Source organism: Mchenga conophoros, linkage group LG18 (assembly GCF_057382185.1).
Source record: "Mchenga conophoros isolate Kocher_MC1m ecotype Shallow Benthic linkage group LG18, M_conophoros_male_GT1.1, whole genome shotgun sequence".
NCBI lineage: Eukaryota > Metazoa > Chordata > Actinopteri > Cichliformes > Cichlidae > Mchenga > Mchenga conophoros.
The window spans coordinates 13021708-13047710 of NC_140543.1; the positions used below are offsets into that span (position 1 = coordinate 13021708).

At 41.4% G+C, this 26003-nt stretch overlaps 1 protein-coding gene across 17 annotated transcripts in view; it reads left to right on the forward strand.

Moving 5' to 3' along the window:
* LOC146553336 (receptor-type tyrosine-protein phosphatase F) overlaps positions 1-26003 on the forward strand; it is a 163477-nt gene that overhangs the window by 59025 nt on the left and 78449 nt on the right. For all 17 annotated transcript variants that reach the window (XM_085254644.1, XM_085254643.1, XM_085254647.1 and 14 more), the window contains exons 2-4: positions 725-899; positions 14789-14934; positions 15716-15857. In XM_085254644.1, the coding sequence (XP_085110770.1) occupies positions 800-899; positions 14789-14934; positions 15716-15857 (388 nt within the window). In that variant the 5' untranslated portion in view covers positions 725-799. The remainder of the gene's footprint in view (positions 1-724; positions 900-14788; positions 14935-15715; positions 15858-26003) is intronic.

Below are 26003 nucleotides of genomic sequence, written 5' to 3' on the forward strand. Positions count from 1 at the left end.
TTCTTGTGCCATTCCATTTGAGGGACAGCTTTTGATTTTTCTGTTTCCACTTAACACAAAGGAGAAATGCTCTCTGTCTCGTTTAATTGTTGTTCATTTGTGGCACACCTGCTGCAGGCTTGTTGGTCAGCCATGTCCCCCTTGGGGTGTGTTATATGTTAAGTGTTTATGTATGCATACATGTCACTCTGAGATCACTGCACTTTGTGTGATTCGAACCCATCTGGTCACCGTTTCAATTTCCTAATGGGGGAACATTAAGGTGGTCTTTGGGGAGTTGTGTTTAGTTGGTCCACTGGGGTTTTAACTGATCCCCTTTGTAAGAGGTGCGCTGAGAGGCTTAAGCTCGCCTCCACCCCCCCTTTGTTCTTTTTATTTTTTCCCAATAATTTCTCTGTAAAACTGTGCAGCATTTGTTCCCCCCGACTCCTTTGCTGATGTACTTTTTGTGTTACATTCACTTTGCTTACTTCCCCCTGCCCCGAGCAGGATTTGTTGTGGGTACTAGATGCCTTGTTGATCGCGAGCAAAGATCTCCAGCAACGTTTGCTGTTGTTTTCTTACAAGTATACAAAGATTCTGTGTCTTTGGTTCTGCTTTGCGACTTGCTTTTGATATTTCTGCATTACTGTGTTATTATGCTCATTCAAATATATGCAAATATAGCGTGAGTTTGAATACTAATGGTTCTGTACCCCTGTTCTGCATGTGTTTGCTCTCCCAGGTGTTAGTCTTTGATCCTGTCAGAGTGGGACGCGTCTAGCAGGGGACTGAGGAGGGAGCAGTGCCAACTTTGAACATGGTGCCTAATATTCACCTGGCAGGGCCCCTTCTCCCCAGAGGGGCGTTGCTGTTCCTGCTTTTACTCAGCTGCATAGTCTTCTCTTCTCTAGCAGACAGTAAGTATGCTCATGTACCTGTGAAGTTCTGCCCTGGCTTTCCCACCGTCTAATAACACATTAAGCTTCATTTAGAGGCGTTCTCTTGATTTAAAAGGACTGCCGTAGCTATAAGTGGAATTTAACACGTGACAAAGGTGCACTTTAACTGAATACATCAGGAGAGCAAGCTCTCACGCTGTGCAGAGCAGAGCTTTGTTTAAAATAGAATATAGATTCCATTTACATTTCATGCCTTCAGTGGATTCCAGCAAACAGAAATAGCTGCTTGTCTAATGCGTGTCCCCAAGTATAAAGAGCTTTAACATCTCAACTAAAAATAAGCACACAATGCAGGCAGCGGAGATCCATCGGCCTCTGTGCCCGGTTGTCAATCCGAGTGACAGTTTTGGCTCAGAGAAAGCGCTCCAAGAGATATGTCACCTCAGCTGTACCTTTGGGTCTCGGGCGCAGCCAAGAAGCACTGCCCTGCCAAAGACGGGGTCAGGGACGAAATTAATTCAACACATGACCTCACCTACAGTGGGTCACTACATAGGGTCACTGTAATTCAATTATACCCCAACCCCTCCTGTTCCCCCACCCGAATGCAGCCACTGCCCTGTCCTTTCAAACATGTTTCGAATAGGATTTGTTTTTCTGTACCCTTTGTCTTTTCCCGCTCGGCTCTGTGCTATCATCCTTGTCTCTTGTGGCGTGTCTACTCTTGACCAGCATCGCTCTGAACTTGACCTTGCAGAAAAGTTTTACAGGCCTTTTGTTTTTCTTGGGGTCTGGCAAGTCTGTCTCTGCTCTGCTTCTAGTTTGATTGGATGGAATTGAATCTTGAGTGAAGCTGTAGTGCTCAACTTAGATACTAATTGTGGATGATCCAAAATAAAACTACTGTATCCTTCTACAAAATAAAAAAAATCATTAACAATTGATCCAAATTTTAAAAAAGTATGAGTTGCTGGAAGTTATAAAGAAAATTCATATTTGGTCTTTGAATACCTGGCAGAGTGCTCTTCTACAAAAAGGGAGAAAGACGTGCAATGTCAGACGTCTATTTGCGTGCGTGCACCTTGTTAACTGTGATATTATGTTGTATACTTGTGCTGTTTATGCCACAAGTAAAAGCATGTGCTTTTTAGAGATCATCAAGTTAAAAAATGCAACGTCATGGGCATAGAAGAAATTAAGATGGTATATAAATGTGCTGATTCTTTCACGCACCAGTCTGGATGGTTCTACAGGCCGGAGATATACACAGCTAACCAGAATAGTGTTTAATCTGTTCAAACAGAGCATTATTTTTGTTTTGTTTTGTTTTTTACCCCACCCCTGTCTCTGTCTTAGTTTTATTTAGTGTGAAACATTTAATTTAAAGTACAAATATAGTCTGATGTGACGAGCTGGCACATGTGCATATATTCATAGACAAATAAGGGACACATCATAAAGTAACTCACAGAAAAGCCTGACTGTGGTCTGGGGTTAAATACGCATGTAGGTTAGTGTAAGCACATATGGGAAAAAGGCCCAGACTACTATTATCCAGACTGTAAAGCAAACAGACATAGAATTAAAATAAGACACTGGGGGGTGAGAGGGGGTGTAAAAATAACACCTCCCACTAATGGCAGGTTTGTGTGCATTTCTGTGCCTATAATTTGTATGTAACTCAGTTATGTGAGCCTGATGTTTTGGGTTTGGATTTCCTGTATTACAGAGCAGACACCAGACAGATATTATGGGCGGAGTACCTGGCAAGTTTCTGATTACATGGATTCAGTCTGATGCTCTTGTCTCCCCCTTGAACAAGTTAGGCGGGCAGAGAAACCACACGTAGCAAACATGTGTCAGCAGTGTCAGAACACACCCTTGGATAGAAACCATACATTAGTCTTTATCTATATAAATATATTAGGGGTGCAACGATACACAAAATTCACGGTTCGGTTCGGTTCGATACTTTGGTGTCACGGTTCGATATTTTTTCGATACAAAAAATGTTCATGCCTTTTTAATTTGTCATTTATTAAAATTATAAATATATATTTTAACTCAAAAGTACAGTTTTTAAATTTAACCCTAACCCTTGTGCGTGTTTTTTATTTTGACAGCGAATGCGCACCTGCGGACCACTTATGTGCAGCCCTGGTTATTTAGCTCATCATATTGTAGCCACAGAAATTCTTTTGTCCATGAAACCATAAAGCTGCACTTTCTTTTTGCCTTATAGTCTGATTTGTCATAACTTTCCGTTTTGTGGTAAGCTTTTCTTTGGCTGTCACTTCTTCACCCTGACCTGTCTTATTTGGCTCAGCAGAACTGAAATGCTTTTACACGCTCACTCACATAAGCTCAGCGATTCTCTGCGCGATCAACCTCTCACATGTTTAAGCTGCGGGAGATTTCACTTGTCATGTTTGCATAGTAAGCTAACGATTAATAAGACGATGTCAGAGGAATTGGTGCACAAATTATCATCACTCACAGATCAGTGCTGTCGCTCTCTATACACAGTTCGCACGATTGCAAAGTGAAAGCAAAAAAACAAGCGCAAATTCAAACGCGACTTCAATATGTCACATGTTGACAGTGGATCACCGATGCCAATGACATAATTACCCAGCTACATTTCTGAAAGAATGCAAAAGCATTGACATATATTTTTCCTACAATAGCCCGACGGGCAGGGAAGAGATAGATTTTGGTAGCCCGACTGAAAAAATCGCTAGCTCCGGGACGTCGGGCTAGCGATATTGCGAGCCCTGTATCTGATTGAGGAATCACTCATCTTTGGAAAAGAGAGTTTATTACAGAGAAATGGCTCTTTCCAAAATAAAAGCTATACTATCCGCTTCTTCTGGGCTATATTCTCAGCAGCATAAGGAGAATCATGTGCTAACAGCTGTCTAAATGACTCGGCTAAAGTTAGTAGCATGCTTGCTTTTTTTGTCTGCTTCCACTTGTCTTTGCACTAGGATGATGTCGGCGTAAATGTGCAGTCATATTCGTTGTGTTCCCACTAGTGCTTTCAGGTTAATCTCGTTGAAATGACCTTAACGCCACAACACGGCAAATCTCCGTTAACGAGCTACCGCCGATCGCTCTGTGCATGGGGCTAGACGGCCAACACCTCAACGAGCTAACTGCGCTAACACACTAGCTCCCACCCATGTAATTGAGCATTGCGTGGCACATCCAACATACTGTTTTACTTTAGTCCATGACTCGCTTACCTTCAGGGTCATACGTCACATGAAAACCAAAATAATTCCAAACGCCAGATCTGAATGAGGGTGGGGGAGGTGCCCTGCCCTCTTCCTTCTGACGATGCTGTCTGTGTTGAGCGCTCAGTGGATCTGCGCTGGACAGTGCAGCCTAGGCGGAGTAGTCGAACGCAGATTCACTGAGCGCTCAACACAGACAGCATCGTCAGAAGGAAAATTGATAAAATAAATTACAAATGTTGTATTGTTCGATACATATGCGTACCGAACCGAAAGCACTGTATCGAACGGTTCAATATCGATACGAATATCGTTGCACCCCTAAAATAACTATATATATATATATATATATATATATATATATATATATATATATATATATATATATATATATATATACATATATATATATATATATATATATATATATATATATATATATATATATATATATATATATAGTTTATTATCTGATACATTTCAAAATTTGTTTCCATACTATTTGTTTGGCATGACACTTAAAGATGGCACAATTCATCATGATTTAGCAGCACGGGTACAGGAAACTCTCCACGAGCCCTATCAGTGTTATAGCCTTCTGACATCATTCATCTTACAGCATCATTGAATAGGCGTACAATACAGAGTGATTACTCTGAGTGCTGATCACAGACGTCCCATCGATCCCCAGGGAGCTCTGCCTAATCAACTAGCTCTCTATACAGCCTCCTTCTACACAATAGGCCTCTGGCCCACAAGGTCAGCCTCAAAGTCACATACCCAGCACTTAAATGTAATGGTTATCTTTTTGTAGCGCTGTCATTGTGAGTTATTTCATTGGCTTTAATAAGCTTTTGATGTATGTGTCTCCTCTCGCTCTTCTCATGTTATAATTTTGGGTTGCTTTTCATGTGAGGTGCGGCAAGACTGCTGAGTCTTCTTTTGTGTCCGGGCCTTTTCTTGTCACTCTACTTCAGCTGTATCATAATTAACAAGTTTAAAATAACTTTTCTCTGTCCCACAATGCATCTTTGAGATTCTTATTTATGATCCTTGCACTGCAAATAGAGTAATTACAGATTACCAGTGCTTTTAACTATTGTTTCATTGTTACTGAACAATGGCTCAACCATAAATAACAGGTATCCCATGTGCAATCTATGCTATATATTTAAACAGTAGTTTTTTGTTCTTTTTGGCTTTAAACAAAGGCTTTCCCTTTAACAAGGCGCAGAATTTTTTATTATTCTTTAAAACAGCCTTTAAATCCATGCAATGTGCTCAGGAAACCTATGAAACACTCTTCACAGAGTGATTTCTAAATTTGCTACAATGGACTGATGCCAAAGTGGTTTGGAGATGGGTGACCAGATGGGGGGCTGGGGGGGCAAAAATTGGATTGTGTTTTTAAGTATCCATATGGTCACCCAGTTCAGAAACTGACAGGGATAGAAATTGATTCTTTTTTAATTAAAAGTAACCATATCCACCTTGGAGAGCCACTTGGAGAGTAATGCAGTTAGCGCACAGCTGGGGTCCACACACATCATACAGGCAGGCACAATGAGAGAGGAGGCAAACAATACAAAATGTACTCTGAGGAAGCAGCTGCGAAAAGCATCATAGGGTAAGAGGACAACATGTATAAGATGAAGTGCCCGAGGAACAAATCTTAGAGGTTGGAGAGAATTATCGGAAGTTGTTTTCATAAGCCAGCGCAGCAATGTCAGAATAGAGGGAGGAAAGGGGCATCAGAGGTTAATGATGTGAGATTAATAGTTTAATTAGGGAGCTCAACAGCAGAGCCACAGGCAGTCACCCAAACCTTATGTTGTGTCCTGGTTTCAGAATTGCCACAGGACGACAGGCGTTTCCTAGTGTCTAGTGTCCTTCCAGAGAAGGGCACATGAGAAAAAGACATTGCAGTTCTCTGATCATCGTCATATTCTTATTGCCAAAAGAAACATTAGTTCCCTTAATGTACCACAGTAGTTCTTACAGGCCTTTTACGTGTTAAATTGAAATTCATGGTAGCTGGCTCTAAATTAGACACAATTAGACAACTTAGAGGCGCACACCTACGTATTGTTTGCTTTCAGAGTGTCCTGCGCTTACAGGCATTTATCTCAACCCTAATGGCCTGAATATATGTCAAGTGGGATATATTTTGTTTGCAAATGATCACCTAAGACTATAAATCATAAGGGGGGCACCAGAGAACATGCACGCCCGTTTAAAACCACATGTTGTTGTGTTTTATGTTCCTCCTGTAACATAATTTAATTTCCCCCTCAATTTTGATTAGTGGAGAGTTGAATTACTTAAGACCTCCAGGCCATGTGGGTGTGAAGACGGAAACAATGGTTGGGGCTCTTGTGGTCTCAGAGGGAAGGCTAATCTAGGGGAGGCAAATTAATGAGGTTAGTTGGGTCGCAAGGGGGTGTGCGGTGATGGATGATGAGCTCACCCCAAAATGGAATCTCTGAAGAAGCTAGGAGCCATCTCAGCAGCTGAGCCCCAAACACACCGTCTCCCGGGATCGCTTAACACACTTAACATCTTCTGCACGCTATTCTATTAATGTCAGGGTCCGAGCCAAGGATAGACTTTAACTAGCAGCATTAACAAAGCCCCCCAACAGTCAATGAGTTGCACGTTGTGCTGGTAGAAACTTTGGATTTCAATATGCTTTATTATATATTCACAGTGGTTTCAGAATGTCCTTCTCCAGCTTCATATTTTGTTTTACAGAGTATCCCCAGGTTACCACCCACACATGCCTTCAAATGCAACAGTGAGTTATCCTTCTTGGTTTCAAAAAGAGGGGAAAGACACTTAAGTGACAGTGCAAATGAGAACATTTCAGCAAGCGAACTAAACAAACATGTGAGTTGATGTTGCCCCAGGGTTATGCAGATGAGCTTTGGAGTTTGACACCTGTTACACCCCGGCCTAGGCAACCGGGGTGCAACGCAGGAAAATAAAAATAAGGAAAATAAAAATAATCCCAAAACGAGATCTAAAGCAAAATACCACATTTATTTACATCACCAAACACCAGACGTCAAACTATTTACAACGGGGGGGAAGATCGCGACCATGACACACTGAAACACAAGGCTTAAATACATAGAAGGGCAATCAGGGAATGGACAACAGGAGGGAAACACAGCTGGGGCAAATTAGACCTGACGAGACAGGGAAACGTAAACTGAAAACACTAAGATAACACAGACTTTCAAAGTAAAACAGGAAACACATAACAGTCACGCCAAAAGCAACACACCGACAACACCAAAACGTAACAGTTCCCCCCACCCAAAAATCAAACATTTAACACCAAGTGAAAAGTTTGATCCAGACAGACGAAGCCGATGAAGGCTGGAGCGGTCCCACTGACCCTCCAGCAGACGACGAAGGCTGGAGCAGTCCCACGGACCCTCCAGCGAAGGCGGATGAAGGCTGGAGCGGTCCCACGGACCCTCCAGCGACGACAAAGGCTGGGGCGGTCCCACGGACCCTCCCCTCAGCGAAGGCAGACGAAGCTGATGAAGGCTGGAGCGGTCCCACTGACCCTCCAGCAGACGACGAAGGCTGGAGCGGTCCCACGGACCCTCCAGCGAAGGCGGATGAAGGCTGGAGCGGTCCCACGGACCCTCCAGCGACGACAAAGGCTGGGGCGGTCCCACGGACCCTCCCCCCAGCGAAGGCGGATGAAGGCAGACGAAGCTGATGGAGGCTGGAGCGGTCCCACGGACCCTCCAGCAGACGACGAAGGCTGGTGCGGTCCCCCGGACCCTCCAGCAGAGGCGGATGAAGGCTGGAGCGGTCCCCAGCGAAGGCGGATGGCTGAAGCGAAGGCAGACGAAGCTGATGACGGCTGGAGCGGCCCCACCGACCCTCCAGCGGACGACGAAGGCTGGAGCGGTCCCACGGACCATCCAGCGAAGGCGGATGAAGGCTGGAGCGGTCCCTCGGACGCTCCAGCGAAGGCGGATGAGCAGCCCACCAGCTGCACACACGGACACGCAGCCCACCAGCTGCACACACGGACACGCAGCCCACCAGCTGCACACACGGACACGCAGCCCACCAGCTGCACACACGGACACGCAGCCCACCAGCTGCAGAAGGCTGGAGCGGTCCCTCGGATCCTCCAGCGAAGACAGAAGGCCGAAGCTGTCCCTCCTTCGGACCCTCCAGCGATCCCGGACGAGCCCCCATATGTTACACCCCGGCCTAGGCAACCGGGGTGCAACGCAGGAAAATAAAAATAAGGAAAATAAAAATAATCCCAAAACGAGATCTAAAGCAAAATACCACATTTATTTACATCACCAAACACCAGACGTCAAACTATTTACAACGGGGGGGAAGATCGCGACCATGACACACTGAAACACAAGGCTTAAATACATAGAAGGGCAATCAGGGAATGGACAACAGGAGGGAAACACAGCTGGGGCAAATTAGACCTGACGAGACAGGGAAACGTAAACTGAAAACACTAAGATAACACAGACTTTCAAAGTAAAACAGGAAACACATAACAGTCACGCCAAAAGCAACACACCGACAACACCAAAACGTAACACACCTTACTGTAGCATGTTTTTTCTAGTAGGTGGGATAGTGACACCGAGATGGAAAACGTACTCGCTGAAGATGGGGACCATTTTTTTTGAATTTCACATTTACATCATTCACATTATGTGATAGACTTTGTGCCAGTTATATTCAGAAAATAATGTAATGAGTCTCCCACCAGCAAGCAATTATGAGTGTTAGCTCTGAGGAAGGGAAACTGTAAAATACATATTATGGTTTGCCCTCATTTCATAATGATAATTCAAAAAAAAAAGGGAAAACAGCATCTGCAACAAAAATAGTTTTATCTTCAGAGAGCGCAACAAAGAAATCATAGTGGAGTTTCTGCCTTTATCTAATCTCTGTGAAATCTTTACCTTAAGGACTCATGTGGGTTGAAAGAAGTTGCAGGTAGTGAATCATCTTTGACTAGATCTAGGTTAGGCGCCAGTTTAAATGCCACAGGTAATAAAACACCTCAGACTCCCAATCGTGTGATATCAGGAACACCCACATTCTCACCATCAAAAAGTACACAATGAAACATTTATCCTTCCATATTTTTTAAACAGTTCCTATAAATGCCCACTCGAAGCAGAAGTCACCACAGCACATGGTTGTTGTTTTTTTTTTTTTCTTCAAATGTCATAATTTGACTGACAGTCAAGAAGAGATGCACAGGGTTGAGAGATACCTCCCTCGTTCCTAATCGGCCCGAGAAGATGAAAGCTATTACATTAATGTTGCTTACACTGGGAAGAAAGGAATGAAGGATAATTGCACTTAGAGTTCTTTTTCTTCTCCACTGCCTTGAATAATTCAGGGAAAGCTGGAAGGCCTGATAGAAAGCCTGTCTTCGTGGTCCAAGGGGGCCCTGAAAGTTTGATGTTTTTCTTTTCTCTTGTCTCTGCTATAGGTTTTGACATTTTGTCTTAAGTACAGTATCTCGGTCGTGATGAATCGCATTACTCTTGAGATTTCACTTACGTTCTGATAACACATATAAAGCTCCATCAATCTTCAGCCACTATGCTACCATTCTAAGAAAGTAAGTTCCTTTGGTGTCTGTGTTATCATAAGGGACTGCAGCGTGAACTGACTATTAATGAGCTGGAGATGATAGTGCACCATCCACAAAAGCGTTTCTTGGGTCTGAAACCAAGTAAGGTGACAATACTAGACAGTGAACTTACAGGCAAAAATAAATTGGTTACAGTTTTGAGATTACGGCGGTGGCTGTAGTTAGTAGCAAATGATCTGCTAATCAGATGGTTGGTGGTTCGATCCTTGGCCGCTCCAGTCTGCATGAACCACAAGTTGATCTCTGATTTATTTCTTCAGACTGCGACCGTTAGATACGTGGGTGAGGCATGTTGTATAAATCATGTAAAGTAGAACATAGGAAGAACCGGTCCATATAATATATTATGTTTGTTTCTTTGTTTGGTAGGAAAAAAGGTCAAAGCTTTTATTGGTTTCTGCTCCTTAAATTTGAAGATTTCATGCTTTTCTGTGTTTTGCATGAAATATCATGTAGTAATAGTAGTTAAAACTATGTATTTGGGTTTTGCACTGTTCACCATATTAACTGCAGCATTTGGTTGTGGGACTAGAATAGGCATTTTGACATTTTCTAATGATAAAAAAGAAGAAATAATGCAGATTAATTGATGAAAAATATGAGCTGCAGCCGTAATTTACACTGCATGAAATTAAATAGCTGTTGAACTGCTGCACTGTTTGCACAGAGACGGTTGCACTTCTGTCTCCTTATATCGATGTTTAAGGCTTTTAAAAGCCCCGATAGTAAAGCTTCGTCATACTTCCACTCCTATGGCTCTTCCCCGATAATTGTAAAATGTGCTATGTACAACACAATGCTTGGCATTCAGCTGTAAAAACCATAGTGCAGATAGCACACATGATGTTTATTGGTTTAAACAAACAGCCTGAAGTGCAGTTGACTTTATCGGGGTAAATAACTTGCAGGGGAGGCAGCTTTATATGGCATTAATTGCAAACAAGTTGGCTGCTAATGGGCTGAAAAGGCCTTAATGGAAGTGTTCCATTAAAACAACCAGTGCTGATGCCATCAGACAAATTTACACTAAGTGTTGCCTCATGAAAATGATAACTTGCTAATCCATTATTAATAAGAATTAATGGTTTTCACTGTGCCATGTGCGTATCGATCCCTGATACTCTACACTACTGAGTAGCTCTCATTGGGCACTCTGGCAAGCTTGGGAATAGACTAATTGTTAGCCACACAAGTGCCATTTACGCAACTCTCCCGCTGTCTCTGCTTTTATTACCAGCATTGCTCTGAGGCCCCCGACTAGGAAAAAGGCAAACTGAATGGCTGCTTAGGAAAGTATGATGCATACAAAAGGTGTTAGCCAGAGTCAACAAAAGAAAATATCACTAGTAAATGAATGAAGGTTGTAACAGTCTTTCAGTTTTATAAGCTCAAGCATGAGACACAAAGCACAGCTCATTGCTTTTACTGTGCATACTGACTGATATGTCACTGAGATTATTTCTGAGCCAGGACAAACCCAGATCTGTTGCCCTCCTGCAGTTCAGAAACCCCAATACCTTTTATCTGTCTAATGACCTCAGACCTCACAAATGCTGCTGCAGGCTTTGGGTTAAATGAGAGAAGCTTTTTAATCCCCCCTCCATACATAGCCTTTAGGCTCCTTTGGTGTTTTCTAAAAGCAGGATCTATAGAGATTTGTCAATACCCTGCGCCCGAGGTCATATTTAAATTTCACATTAGTAGTGCAGAAAAATGCACCTTACACTCAATACACTCAATCACCACACTAATCATAAATGCTAAATATTGTTACTTGTTTAAGCTGGCACTTTATATGACGTTTTTGAACAAAAAGGCCTAGCATTTGTTTCCCTAATAACCCTTCAATTTGTTTGATAATGAGGTTAATGCCTTTCTGTATTTGTGGGGGTACACCAGAAACACCTATTAGTCCAAAACTGAGTGTTTTTCACTTGCATGTATTGTTTTGAGCTTTGATTAATTCATTTATTCCATTCATTAGTTCTAACATGAAAGGCTTTTTGCTCTAGTAACATTTTTTTCAGTTCCACCAACCAGGCTGCTGTTTGTGTACAGCAGCACTGTTTTGCATGTAGGATCTTTCTGGTTTATTTATTTGGTAATTAAAACAGTCATTTGAGTGATTTTGATTTTGATAACCCAGTTTAGTGATACTAATTAAAGCATTGTTCTATTATGGCCAAATTCTGGTAAATAAGCAATACTCGTGAGCCAGTAACCCCAACCCTACGATTCTGGCAGCTTGCAGCAAAGCACTATGCCTGACGGTTATGGCAGCACTTGCCACACATTGCCAGAGAGAAGAGCGCATGTCAAGATATGAGTTTTGAATGTATTGTATCAAAGCATAAAGAGAGTGCAGCCCAAAACTCATAATCAGTGGCTGAGAGAAAGATTTGCATAGGTAGGCTTATGTGTTTTCCACCTCGTCCCTGCCATTGTTTTCATGTGACAACTGTCTGACAGCCAGGAAAATGGGACACAGGCAAAGAAAAAAGGTTGAGTCTGGATTTTGTCTGTCTAAGAAAAGAACTGACAAACCCAACAGTTTGATATCACCCTTCAGTGGTGGCTGTGCTGACAGAGGAACACCAACTCTCGCAGTTCAAAAGTAAATGCCTCTGTCCTTTCAGTGGAGTGTGGTAGGACCACCATTAACCCCATGTATAAGTCTGTGGTTCAGGGTCACCGCAGTGACTTGTGATTTTGTGATTGATGCTCGGTGAGATCTGGATTAACGATGAGAGCTCTGAATTTGCCACAGTTTAGCCCGTGAGTCACAGGTCAACTATCGAAATTCAGGGGAAGCTTGTTTAAGAGGATTAATACGGGAAAAGCTCCATGAGTCCAGTTTCCACTGTTTTTCTGTTTATCCTTAAAATCCTAAAGATTTCTAAGATCCAGCAGTTTATAACTTAAATGAGTGTGGCAATACACAAGCTTATGTCCTTTAATTTGAATCATGTGCGCTGAACTATTTTAATACTGTCTGATCCTTCATCCGTGCAACAAAGTGAAAACCCTGACATCAGTCTGAATGCTGCTGCAACAGACAGATGTTGGCAGCAACTCTTCTAAGACTGATGGCTGATAATCAGGGTTTGAGCATTCCAACGCACCACCCAAGCGCAGGCTCAGGCATGCTCAGGCATACACTCTTAATGCTTATCAGGGTGGACTTGTTAACTCAGGTGTCTTGCCGCCACATGCATGTATGTCACAGCCACATTCTGATGCTATAGATTATTGTGCTTTCGCAGTTGCTGAATCTGTTTTCTAAAACTTGTTCCTGAAAATAACCAGGACAAAAAAAAAAATCAAAAATCGAATTCAAATGTCAGGTGAGTTTGGGGACAAGATCAACATCAGGTTGACTTCCCATTAACACTTTACTGTGCTGTAGTACATTTGATTTGTTTGGGTTTTTTTAAGGTGTTACATTTTTTAGACAGTTATATGACCGTTATGTGCCGTTACATGGCATTTAAACAACATGACATCATCACAAGAGACAAACACGTTTACCTTTCGTAACACACTCTTATGAGTTTTTTAGCTTTTATTTGACCTACACTGCTGTTATGTTATATTATATTTTTTATCCTAAGTACTGGCAACGTTGTCTCAGCTTTGAAAGAATAAATATGTGCTTGCTGTTCATTTCATTTTAAACTAAGAAAGTCATGATATCATGTCAAGACTTGAAATTAATATTAAATTTCATGAAATTTTAATGTCAAAAGATTTCATTTTGAAGATATTTTAGCAGAAATAACCTCAAATCAATAGAATTTGCATATTTTCACAAAGGTCACTAGAAAATATTGACGTCTGCATGTCGATCAATTATTCTGTGGTGCTTCACACCGTGGTAGTGCATTTCTTCCTCCAACCAGTTGAATTTAAATATGTGTAACATATGGTATGTATGCATGCACACGCAACTGCAGGCTTGCCGTGTCCTTTTATTGTAAAACTGCTGCATTGCATTGAAGGAAGCACCTCTGTGGATATGTCCTCAAGCAAGGACAGCCAACACCACCTCTGTCTCTCTCTCTTTAGCCAAGTGAGTGCAGAATGTGATGATGTAGCAGGTGGAGCTTCTTTTTCTGAAAAAATTACAGCGTTGTGCTAACCAGATAGTGAACCTCCCCACATGCTTCTTTTCCAAAAAAAATACAAATGTTATGCTATAACAAGAAACAGTGGTGGAAGCCATTGCTGGATTTCTCCCCAGCGTGTACTCAGAAATGGGAAGCTGGCGTCTCCTGTGTGTACACGGCATAATGATTTACCCCCTTGTGCATGTCTCCATGGGGCAGTCTGCTCATCTGTGGTCTAGGTGTTCCCTACCTCCCTTTTTAATGACTCTGGAGATGAAACACGAGCTGACAGAGCTGCAATAGGGACATTGTGTCATGGTGCCGAAGACAAGATTATGCACATCTGAGGCTGTAGATAAAGCATAAAGCATTGCAGTTGTTACGTAGAGCTAAGGTATGCACATTGTAGCATCACGTCAGCCTTGACAGGCTGTTGAAACACTCCATTGTCGTATGTACAATGGTGCTGAGTGTGTTGCCCTGTAGAACCCTAAAGGCAAATGGGAGAAATCACAGTTGGAGGTGTTCTCCACGGCAGTACAGTATCAAATCATAGCTGGCACTCTCCAATTTTGGGATATGCCAACTATTTGATAGCTAAACAGCCCAATTAACAGAAGTGTATTTTTTTCTAGTGAGAAACTTCGTCGTGTTTTAAACCATGTGTCAGGTTAAAGGTAAGAACATGATACAGTGACAAGCACACAAAGACTAGACGTGTCTCTCATGACTGAGCTGCAGGTGTGCACAGCAACAATGCCTGTGTGGGTTTTCTCAGGGTTGCCTTTGTGTGGAGAAAAGTGACACCGATAGATAAGTTCTCCCTTTAGTCTCAGCCTCTTTCCCTGTCAATAACTTATTTTCCTTACTCTATCCCTTTCACCTCGTCTTCCTCAGGCTTGCCAAGTTTCGTCAAATCCCCTGAGGATCAGACGGGCATCTCGGGCGGAGTTGCATCGTTTGTGTGCCAAGCCACAGGGGAGCCGAAACCAAGAATCACCTGGATGAAGAAAGGCAAGAAAGTCAGCTCCCAGCGCTTCGAGGTGGGCACTCATGCGTGACTTTCACATCTCTGAGCACCTTTGCATGTACAAACATAATGCAGGCAGGAGCAAACACAGCACGTTAGACTGCTTTTATAACCTCTCATTGAGACCAGACGCATCCACACATGCGTGCGGACTGGCAGCATTCACACAAATGACACATTCACACAGGACGCACAATGGCTTGCCCCTGTTATTGAGCATCACACCGACTCTTCAGTTCTCCAAGGGAACCTAGACAATCTTCCTTTCTCTTTAATCTCCCTCCATCTTGATTTATGTAGTCTGTTTCATCTCTGTTTGTTTTTTCACACGCTCATCCTTTCCCCCGTGTCCCCCGGCTACACCATCTCTGGGCACGCACCACTGTAACGTATGTGATGTATTTCCCCTCCCACTTGTGCTCCCCTTTGAAGATGAGGGGATACTTTAGCTGGGGGTTCTCGCCATTTCTGGCCACTCCTACCTCTGTGACATTACATAACTGTGGTACCTGAGGAGCTATTGGTTTGTACTTCTTCTGTTCTGTGTCAGTGTTTTTAGACGTGACCTCAGCTGATTTTTCCTTTTGATTAAGGGGGGATTGAAGGGATACATAGAAACTAGTAAAAGAGCACCAATGACAAATAAAAAATGCTTCACCTCCCACATTAGAAAAAATCAAGTAATCTGCATGTAGGAATGTATGTTGTTTATATCGCATAATAAAGGTAGTGTAATATCAAGGCCACTAAAAATGGAGTTCCTGCATCTTTACTTTCCTGTGGGGTTTTTTCAGGTGATCGAATTTGACGACGGTTCGGGCTCCGTACTGCGGATCCAACCTCTGCGCACGCACAGAGACGAAGCCATTTACGAGTGCACGGCCACTAACAGCGCCGGCGAGATCAACACCAGTGCCAAGCTTACAGTGCTTGAAGGTAAGATAAGTCTCCTGCTTTTTCCACTTGGTTTCTCTCTCCACACTTGCTTTCACTGTGGTCCTTTTTTTTCCTGCTGCTTGTGGTTTTCAAATCCTTTATGTCAATATATAAGGAAATAGGAGTGTTTGCTTTAATAATTCATACATATGAAATTGGTGAAATTCCTGGTATTGCCCTTGCCAAGGAGGAACAGCAGTATCTTAATTTGCAAGGTTAAACATTTTTTTAAATAAGCTAGTGGCTCAGCAAATGTGTGAGCTGCAATCTTTAGCTTATGTTTTTATATATTTTGACAATTTTATACAGTTTTTGGGTATAACGCGAGATCTTTCAGCTGGTCACTTGGATTTGAGTACTTTTTAAAAACAAAGCCACAATCATCTAAAAAAGCAGCTGTAAATACTGCCTGATGCTAACATGTATGGCTTATATAAACGTTTATAAATCAATAATTCTCTGCCAGTCCACATAACTTCAAGAAAAAATTCTTTATAGGCATATAAATAATGTTTGGATGTTTGAGTGGTTTCTACATGTACAAGCACCCTCAGTGCCCGCAGGCTAGTTTGACCTTCATGGACCTCCTTCTCCTTTTTTTGCCTATAGAGTTAATGTATGTGTATGTGCAAAGTATATGGGCCTAGAGGTGCGAATTTCTTCTTTAATTGATTGTAATTTTGTCTTGTGGCAGCTAGTCACCACAGGAGTAGATTTCATTACAAACTTTAAAGGAAACGAAAAAGCTCCAGAGCTAGCCAGAGGGAGGATTAAGGCCGTCTATAGCCATTACACCGGCATTAAAGCAGATCCCCTCTCATTCAAAATCAGCCTTTCCATCCCCAGTTTGAATCCCATCTTCCTTACACCCACCCTTCCTTTTTTTTTCTCTGTCCACGCTGATTTGGTGATATCATCGGTTGGGCTTGCATAATCTTCCCGTAGGGGCTTTTCTTCAGTACAAAGAAAGGTTTTCTTTTTACCCCTCTTTTGCACTATATCACGAAGAATGCTGTTTCATAAACAAATAGGTTTATGCGGGCAATATGACATAAAACTCATATGAATGAGATTAGCTTAATCATAGTCTTTGTGTACGGGGCAAGTTTGGAGTCCCTCACTCAGTGAAATACGGAAAATGACCTTACTCGACAGTGAGCAGCAGTTTATACCAGCAGACTTACTTTACATGAAAGCATCTTCTATCTGTCTTCTTTCTTTCATCTGTGGTTCATGCCATTTGATGCTTTTATCTATTAGGCTGTACTGATACATATTTACTGCACACATTTTCACCATGGAGTAGTGGCCAGACCTTAAACTATGACCGTGTTACCTTGTGAGGGAACTTGATACTCGTGAGACTGGCAATATCATAATCAAGAGGGAATATATTGTGCCAGGCTTCAAGCTGTGAACGTGAAGCCAAACCACACATTGTCCTATAAAAATGTAATGGCCAACAGTCACAGCTGAGGTGTTTCAGTTGTGAAAATATAGATATTTCGTCTGATCACCTGCCAAGTTGTTGTTGTTGTTTTGTTTTTTTTAATTCCTCTCAACTGCTATTTTTTGTTACAAGGATGGCAAGCATTGTCTAATGACATGCTAACTTCATACTAGACTGACTGCTTGGTAGCTTTTATAGACTCAAACTGCATATTCTTTTTCCTCTTCACCACTTTAGGTTCTTTTGTAATTCAGATCCAGTCAGTTGCCAAGTATTTTTCTAATTACTGCTATTTTTCACAATGAAATGAAACATGTATTTTATACACTCCTCAGTTTTTGAAATTGACACATATACTTATGTGTACATGCATTAATATATGTTGTTATATTAAACTGAGGGAAAGTGTTTGGCAGTGCTATAGTCATCATATCAGTGAAATAGCAATACCTGAGTTGTCACCTCTCTGCATGGTTGGACCAGTTTTGGCTCATTGTTTTAGTTGCACAAAGCAAAACAATACAGGCTCATAACAACAGGTCCTGTCGGTGTACAGACTGATGCAAGCCCCATCTACTTACCTGTCCAAGGTGAGATGGCAGACAGCCAAAGTAAAGAAGTCTTTGTCAGCGCAGACACAAATACCTTTTTTATTTTGGAGCGTGTACTCCAGCAGGACTATCACGAGTTGGTTTGTTTGTGTTGGAGCTGAGCAACCAAACGTACGAGAACAGCTGTTCAAGTGTAAATAACAGTGATGTAATATTGTTTTTGAACTTTTCTGTCCATTCTCAATAAAAAAAACAAAATAGTAACATTGTTAGAATTATTGTATTTATTAGTTAAACAATTTATTGGATGCCATCTAGTCACCACTGATGTTTAGCATGATTGATTTGTGAACAAGCCATCTCGTAAAAGTTGTTCTCTACGCTTTCTCACAAAACCTGTCAAAGACCAGAACCACGCATCGTGTTTAAATAAAGAACTCGACTCCGCCTGAAGCCTTACGATGAGCTGACTGTTCATACAAACACACATGCACAGATATTCACTGTCAAACACACACTCAGAACAAACACGCATTCCCTTACAGAGCAATGACGTCAGCTCCACTCTATTTTTAGACTATTGTTTGTAGCCTAGTGATATATCAAGTTCATATCAGCAGCACAAGAAAACACTGGGGCAGCACCAAACAGATGGAGACTAATGACCCTCGCTTTTAATGGGCCAGGAGTAGCCTGAAGGTTTGAAACGTGGGTGTCACATCAGAATATACATAGCCTTTTCACATCGAGAACAAATCATAAAGTCTGGGGAAAGAAACAGTGAAGGCGTCTGTAGCCAGAAATCTTTGTGGTGTCGTTGAGCAAGGCACAAAACCAGCAGAGCTACTCGGTAAATGTGCTGTTGCAAACATGTCGGGTTTGTCTGTCCTCACTGGAAAAAGAAACCACGGTCGAAAGAATGTCTTCATAAGCAAAACAGTCCTGTTTTTGCTTTTTTCCACTACGAGGAAGCTCACACTCTCCACATGAATTCAAGTGCATGTGACTTTGCATCCCCACGAAGCTGCCATAGTGCTGTGAGCACCCCCATTGAGAGACGCAGCGAGAACGGTGAAGTCATTATAGCTATAAGTCGATTTGGATTATAGGTTTTAGCAGAGCAAAGGAAGGTCGAGCATTAATTACGATTATTTCATATACTGGCTCTTTATTTTGTTATGCCAGTCGTGCAAAATATGGATTATGACAGTCATGCCAGAGCAGCTTTACACCTGCTTTCTGTGTTGGCAGAGGAACACCATGCTGTGTGCACCTAGGTTCAGCAGTTCATTATTGTCTGGATCACTTGCTGTGATTTTTAGGGTGTTTTTTGGGGTTCGTGTTTATTTTGTGTCAGTAGTAACAGTGTCCTGTGGCACCACATGATACTTCAACAAGTTCCTTGAAGGATTTTTTTATTTTTTTATTGCTTGTATTTTCTTCTTTTTTTTTTTGAGTAGAAAAACTTAACAATGTGACTGTGGAAGTAGGTGAGCAGTACCTTCTGTTAGTCTTGCTGTTTGTGGGCAAGATTTAACAGAAACTATCAAGCAAAATGCAAAGAAACTTGGTCAAGACGTGGAGCACTGGTAACAGAAGGACTCGGGCTCTTTAAAAAATGGCCTGATAAGTCATTGCCTTACACTTTATTTAGGCTTGACCTCACTGGCAGTCACTTATTGTGACTCTGTGGTTGAGTTACTCAACTTTGTATAAAAAAAATCAAGACTTCATGAGAGTTATTTCACTTTATGTCGGACTTGTTGTTGGAGACCTACGTACAGATGTTATGTAATCGGATACTCACCTGCGGGGAGTTGCAAAGGCACGTTTTCACGCTAGCCAAGTCGGGCTTTAGCACTTTTGCAGTCATGAGTCTCGAGTCGCTCTGTAATTCTGTCACGCTGTAACAGCCCAGCTCTTTGTTCGTCGCAGTTCTCACGCCCCTGCTCGAGGGGTCACACCACTGAGACTTACATACGGGCCCAAAGTCAGCTTAGCCATTCTTCATTTTGTGTGTGCAAGAGACAAACACACACACGGGTGCGTAATAATAAGTACAAAACTGCCAGACTTTCATAAGTCAGCTTGTGAGGATCTTTTACTACAAGTCTTCTTTTTTTAACTGCAGTGTTTTGAACAATTGCCTTACATCTAAAATGTCATTTTTATGGGTACACGTGTGTGTGGGGGAGAGAGAGAATTGGTTGCCTGTCTGCAGCTCCGACCTATGTGGCTAAATGATGATGCAGACATTGCTAGCAGAGCTGTGATTGAGAAATACTGTTTCAGCCTTTCATTCCTCTTTTCTCTCAAACTCTTATTTATTTATATTTCCTTCATCTGTTTGCATTCATAATGGTTTTTCTGTGCCTACCCACTTCTGTCTCGCTGCCTGCTCTGCGTCACTGCCGTGGACAGTGTGGTGGCAAATTGAAGTTGTAGTGAGGTAGTAGATGACCAAGAAGAACAATGACTCATTACATGGGTAACGATGCCAATGGTCTGACCTTGAGCGCCACCTCCCCCCCTCCCTTGAATTGAACTGCCTCAGTAAATGTCCAGGTAAATGGTGCTTGTCTCTGTGATGTATGAAATAAACTACTGCCGTCCGGAAAAGACATCTCGGCTGACAACATCAGTCTTAAATGCCACTTCTCCATGTCAAGGCAATAATCCATATTTATCACCGCTAACATTAGATGAAATTTAAAATGCAACGACTCAGATCAAGATGGAGTTGATGGAGTCTTCGCAACTGCATGTCGACAAGATTTGTCCAAAATCAACACCAAATTTTGATCAAATCGCCTTGAGCAAAAGCCTTAAAAGTGCTTTACTTTAATTGGTTTCCAATAGCTACCAGGGAAGTGCAAAATTGCCAAGTTCTGGGAAAGGCCTACAGCAGTGGTCTCATTATCAGTCTAAAGATTCTTAGCTCAGAGATTTTACAGTAACATTTAATTAGAGATCAGTTATCACAGTGAAATAAGAGTCCATAGATCCTAATGCTGCCTTTTTGTTTCCTTTTATGGCATATAGAAGTGCAGACAGTTTCTCTGTATTAACACAGTAATTCATTTTTAAGCATGAAGAAAACTGTTTGTAGTTATTTGTATTAATCAAAAACTGTATCAAACCAAAGTAAGTTGAGAATAATGCTTTGACTCACTAACAATGAGTTTCCCTGGCATTAGGTAGTTTAAGCAAAACCTCTCCAGCATAAAAACCCTAAAACAAACTAAAATGCCAAACTGATATCTGTAGTTCTTCCCATGACCGCATGAGCTGAAACTGAAGATGGATCCTGTTGCTTTTTTATTTTTCTGTGCTGTGCTGGAGAACATTTTCCTGTCCTTTGGGAGAGAGCAGACAGGTCTTAAAGGAAAGGAGGAACCTTATTAAATGGTACCATATCAAAAGCCCTGTCATTACCAGAATCTTCCACTGTCAGAGTGTGAATTAGAAAGGGTCCCTTTCAAACCACAAGTTTTTTGAAGTTCCCTGGTAACTCATTTCTGAACATGCAATATCGAGAAAAAATGTAATTTTTGGAAAGGTCAAGCGAGTAATATGCAAGGACTTGGAGTTTCTGTAGTTGATAAAGAAAAAAGTAGTTCCTTCCTTGATGAAAACATGCCAAACATCAAACTTTGGAGTCATGTAGTTCTGTGTAATATTAATAGAGTTTTGCCCTTTGAGACAATTTTATGCCTCTCTAAGCTTAAGATGGAGAAAGGAGACCATAATTATACAGCGGTGTTGAAAACTCATCTGTTTTTTGCACACAGAGTTTAGAAAGTATAATTCAGTACAGTGTCCCAGGTTTACTGCGTTGACTGCATTTAGTGCTTCTGTATTTGGTGGCAGTAAACAAATTACGGACTCACTGGTTAGAAAGAGCTTTATTTGCTTGCCATGCATTATAGTCTCTTGTGCAGAGGCAGAAAATGACTGCGACACAATGCCAGTAATAAATATCTCAGGAGCCAGGCAAGTGCGGACAACAAACCTGACTGGATAAACAGCATAGAAATCTCATTGCGCCTCTTCCCGGGCAAGATAAATACATACAGAAGCTATATCGGAATGATTTTAATACCAAACCCTGCTCCTCCAACAACTTAATACTTTCCTTTCCTTCGCTATTCAGATCACCCACAATGACCAAAATAAAGCAGTTTTGTGTAACTGCTATTTCCCAAATTACTTCTCCACTCTCTGCGATTCTCTTTTTTTTCATTACTGGTGGGTTTCTCCTACCATTTAAAGTGTTATCTACCTGCCTTGTTCAACAGGATCAGTAGTCAGTTCATATTTAATATTGCATACCATAGGACGAAAAAAGACAGTAGCACAGACCTGCATGCTCACAAAACCGTCCAGGGACATGCTCCCACTCACACTGATCTACAGGTGTCTCCCATTGTCACCTACCCATGCATACATGCACACACACTCAACACACACACATGCGTCCGATGTATTCTTGTGGTTTAATTTCTCCTACCATCTGCTGGCTGGAGGCCCAGCATCATAGATCATATCCAGTCTGACAGAAACAAACTGCATCTGTCTATGCATGCTTCTCCCAAGGACTTGCACAATATGGCGGGGTGGAGTCACTCTCCTGGCCACCCAATCTGCATCCTTGCACCCTTGCTTCCAAGGACTTGGAGATTATAAGTAGGACAAGTCGATTTTTAGAGTTAAAGCATGTTTATGCTGCTTGTTGTTTAGGAAGAAAATTAAGAAAACCGACACATCTACTACCACATTCCCATTTTCCTTAGCCAGCTTTGTCTGTCCTGTGTGCAAGTATACAGATGATGAACTGGCACGAATTTATAGGTGTGCAAGTGAAAAACTTTAAGAATTACCATCTGTTTGTGTGATCAATCATTGCAGATTTCTAAAAATCCCGCCCCAAAAAAGTCATTATCTTCAGTCTTGTTGTATATACATTGGATGTACCAATTAAATCGACATTGATTAATCGCTCTATTCCATGAAATTTATTTGATGCTGGACTCAATATTTTATGTTACATGCAAGACATCTGGATGGAGTCATTTTTGCTTTGAGGCAGCCTTTAATCATCTGTACTTGTCCATCAATTGCTCTGTGCTTTTGGCAAGCTGTATCTGCAGTGTCTGGTATGTCTGCACCATCATTACTGATCTTGTCTATGCCCCTAGGGGATAGAGAGAGAGAAAGGTGGCAGAGGATAGCATGGAGAACCAGACAAGTCAGGCATTTATTACTACCAAAACGCTGTTGTTTTTGCACCATTTTTGTGTGGGGGTTTTTGTTGTGCAGTTAAGTGAATTTCACCTGGTCTTTAAAAGTTACCTGCTTCATTACAGCGTTTGTCTGCTTCCCACCACTTTCTTCAGCATAGAAAGCATATCAATTTGTATTAAACCCCCAAAACACAGCTGCAGACTGGCCTAATGACTGTAGAGCGAATTTACATTTCTCTAATTTACTTCACAACTTCAAGCGCGCAGCTAAAAAACTTTGACATTGTGAAAGATGTTAAGAAAAGGCTAATGATGGATGAATTTATCTCATTTCAAAGCGTGTTTCAGTACATGTGAGCTTTGCAGTTTCTCCCAAAGAACACATTTGCTCAACTTCTAAGCTCAAGAAAGCAGGAAAAAGAAATCTGCTAAACAAATGCAGGCATCAAAGCGCTGTTTCTCTTGGCTTAAAGTCGGAATGACCGACTTTAAGCAAAAAAAAAAACAGGACCATCTCATAGTATATGTGTATATACACCAGACTGGAAACAAAAGTCATAAAACATCATTAATTTCCCAGTATTTGTTCCACTGCTGCCACACTGGGTTCCATAGTGCTCTGTTTTCTTGTGTCATAGCTTGTACATTGAAACTTTGTTGCATCTGGCTGCTGCCATGAGACCACAGCTGTAATCTGTCACTGTATTAAACATGAAGTTATGGCCTTTCATGATTGTCAGGACGGATTGCACTTCTCATCTGGACATTTTCCCCTGGATTTCAGAAGATATTGGAGATGTGACAAGACATGAACATCCGTTTACGTCTGGGTATTGTCAAGAACAGACAGGGATATCTGTGAATTGTCATCTGTTATTAAATATCTGCCACAAACAGCTGCAGCTGGCCTTTATCATTCAATTACAGACTTTACTAAAAAATTTGTTTGTGGGACCACAGCCTTAGTGAATTGGGTAATTTCCCACATCGATGCATACATTCAGCCTGCTTCCTTTACTGGATTACTAGAATGTAAGTATAAGCATTTTTTAGTTTTTATTGTAGTGTCATATCTCAAGCTAAACCAGTTTTAAAAAAAAATGTAGGGAGAAAAAGTCACACATCAAAAATGTGATACTAACATGTCTCTCTGAATATAAACACAGGTTGATGAAAACTGTCACTCACAAATGTGCCCCGTATCAAATTGATATTTGAAGGGTCAAATTCAAGTTAATAGGTACTTATACCCAAGAGCTCTGAGCCCTGCAACCACCTATAACGTAATTTTGCATCAAATCAATTTACTCATTGCTTTATGCTGATCTTTGTGCTTTAGTAAAAAAAGTGTTTTATGCTTGGCAAAAGTTCAAAATCTCAGCCTGGCTTGTTGGCATTCTGTGTTGGTTTTCTTATAAAGTTAATCATGATCTCTGCTGTATTTAATATCCTCTCCTTGTCAGGGAGAAAGCGTAGCTCTATAAATTGTAAATTAGATATAGGCCCAAATGATTACATGTGGTTTATTGACATTGTGTCGACCTTGGAGCAGAATTGCTTTTGATTTCTTCGATTTCAAACAAATATTTCATATAACAATTCCTACTTCATAATTGTATATTTTGTTGATTGGTTTAGTATAAATGGTGTCATCCAAACGCTTTGATGTTGGTGACAGTGAAAGCTGCTTGTCTCGGTCTTTGTCTGTCTGTGAGTCATGCCGAACCAATGATTAGACAACAAACAGACACCAGGGGAAAAAAAGGAAAATCCTTCTTGAATGGAAAGCAAGTAACAATCTAATATAAAAACCTTGAAAATTGATTTACTTTTATGGTCTATTTTAGCCCACAATTGTTGGGAGTGTTGCGTTGAAGTACATCAATTTTCAGCGGTGGGTCTAAATGTTTTGCTTTCTTATTTATTTAGTACAGTGTACCTTAAAAATAATTTTAAAGAAACATAGTTTAAAGAAAATATGATGTAACTTTTTTATTTCTTTTGCAAGAACTGCATTTTGTGCTAATGTGTGTTTCTGTATTCTCTGTCGAAATAACAATGAAACAATACAGTCCAACAAAAAAGTTACAAAAAAATGTTTAAAGACTAACCTGATGTTTTTCTTTCCTTTTACTTACTAACGCCACCCTGAGTCTCTACCACTGCGTGTACCAAGAGCCAAGCCCACCGTGTAGCTCTGTAAGCCAATGAGTCAACATCTCCCCAGGCCCTGACTGGCTATGGATGGATGGGCTGACTGCTTGTCAAGGGGTCTAATACCTAGACTCAATGAGCTGGCTAATGGGAGTCCTTTCACCCTGACCCCTTTTCCTCACACATTTACACACCGAGCCCTCTTGGCTTATCCACTGGGCCACACAAGGCAGAGGCAAAGGGCTTGACTCACTATCAGCCTTATAGGCTGGCTTTAAGCTCCACGTTTCCCCCATGTTTAAGAGGAATAGTCCCATTTTGGCATAGTCCCATTTCCCTCTATGCTTCCAAGCTGTGTTTTTCAAGGTTGTAGTTTATTGGTCTGCTTGCTGCTGTCAAAGGCTCCATTGGTTTTTGCATCCATTACATCTCTGTCTATATTTTTAACCTGTTTTGCAAGAAACGGATCACTGAACATGCGTGCGCAGTTATAGGTGTGCCTGCTGTAGCACTCAGTGTTAGGGCATGTTCACGGCAAGTAATAAGCTTAACATGTTATTTAATGATTCCTGAGGTAAACTTATGTTTTTACCTTATTGTTGACTTGGTATTTCCTGATGGTGTCGAGGCTGGTGTTTAAACCAGCTACAAGGAATGGTCTAGCCATGAAAATGTGTGAATCGAATTGGCTTTAAAACGCTGCTATCTTCAGGAAAACTGGGCATCTGCAGAACTGTTACCAGCTGTC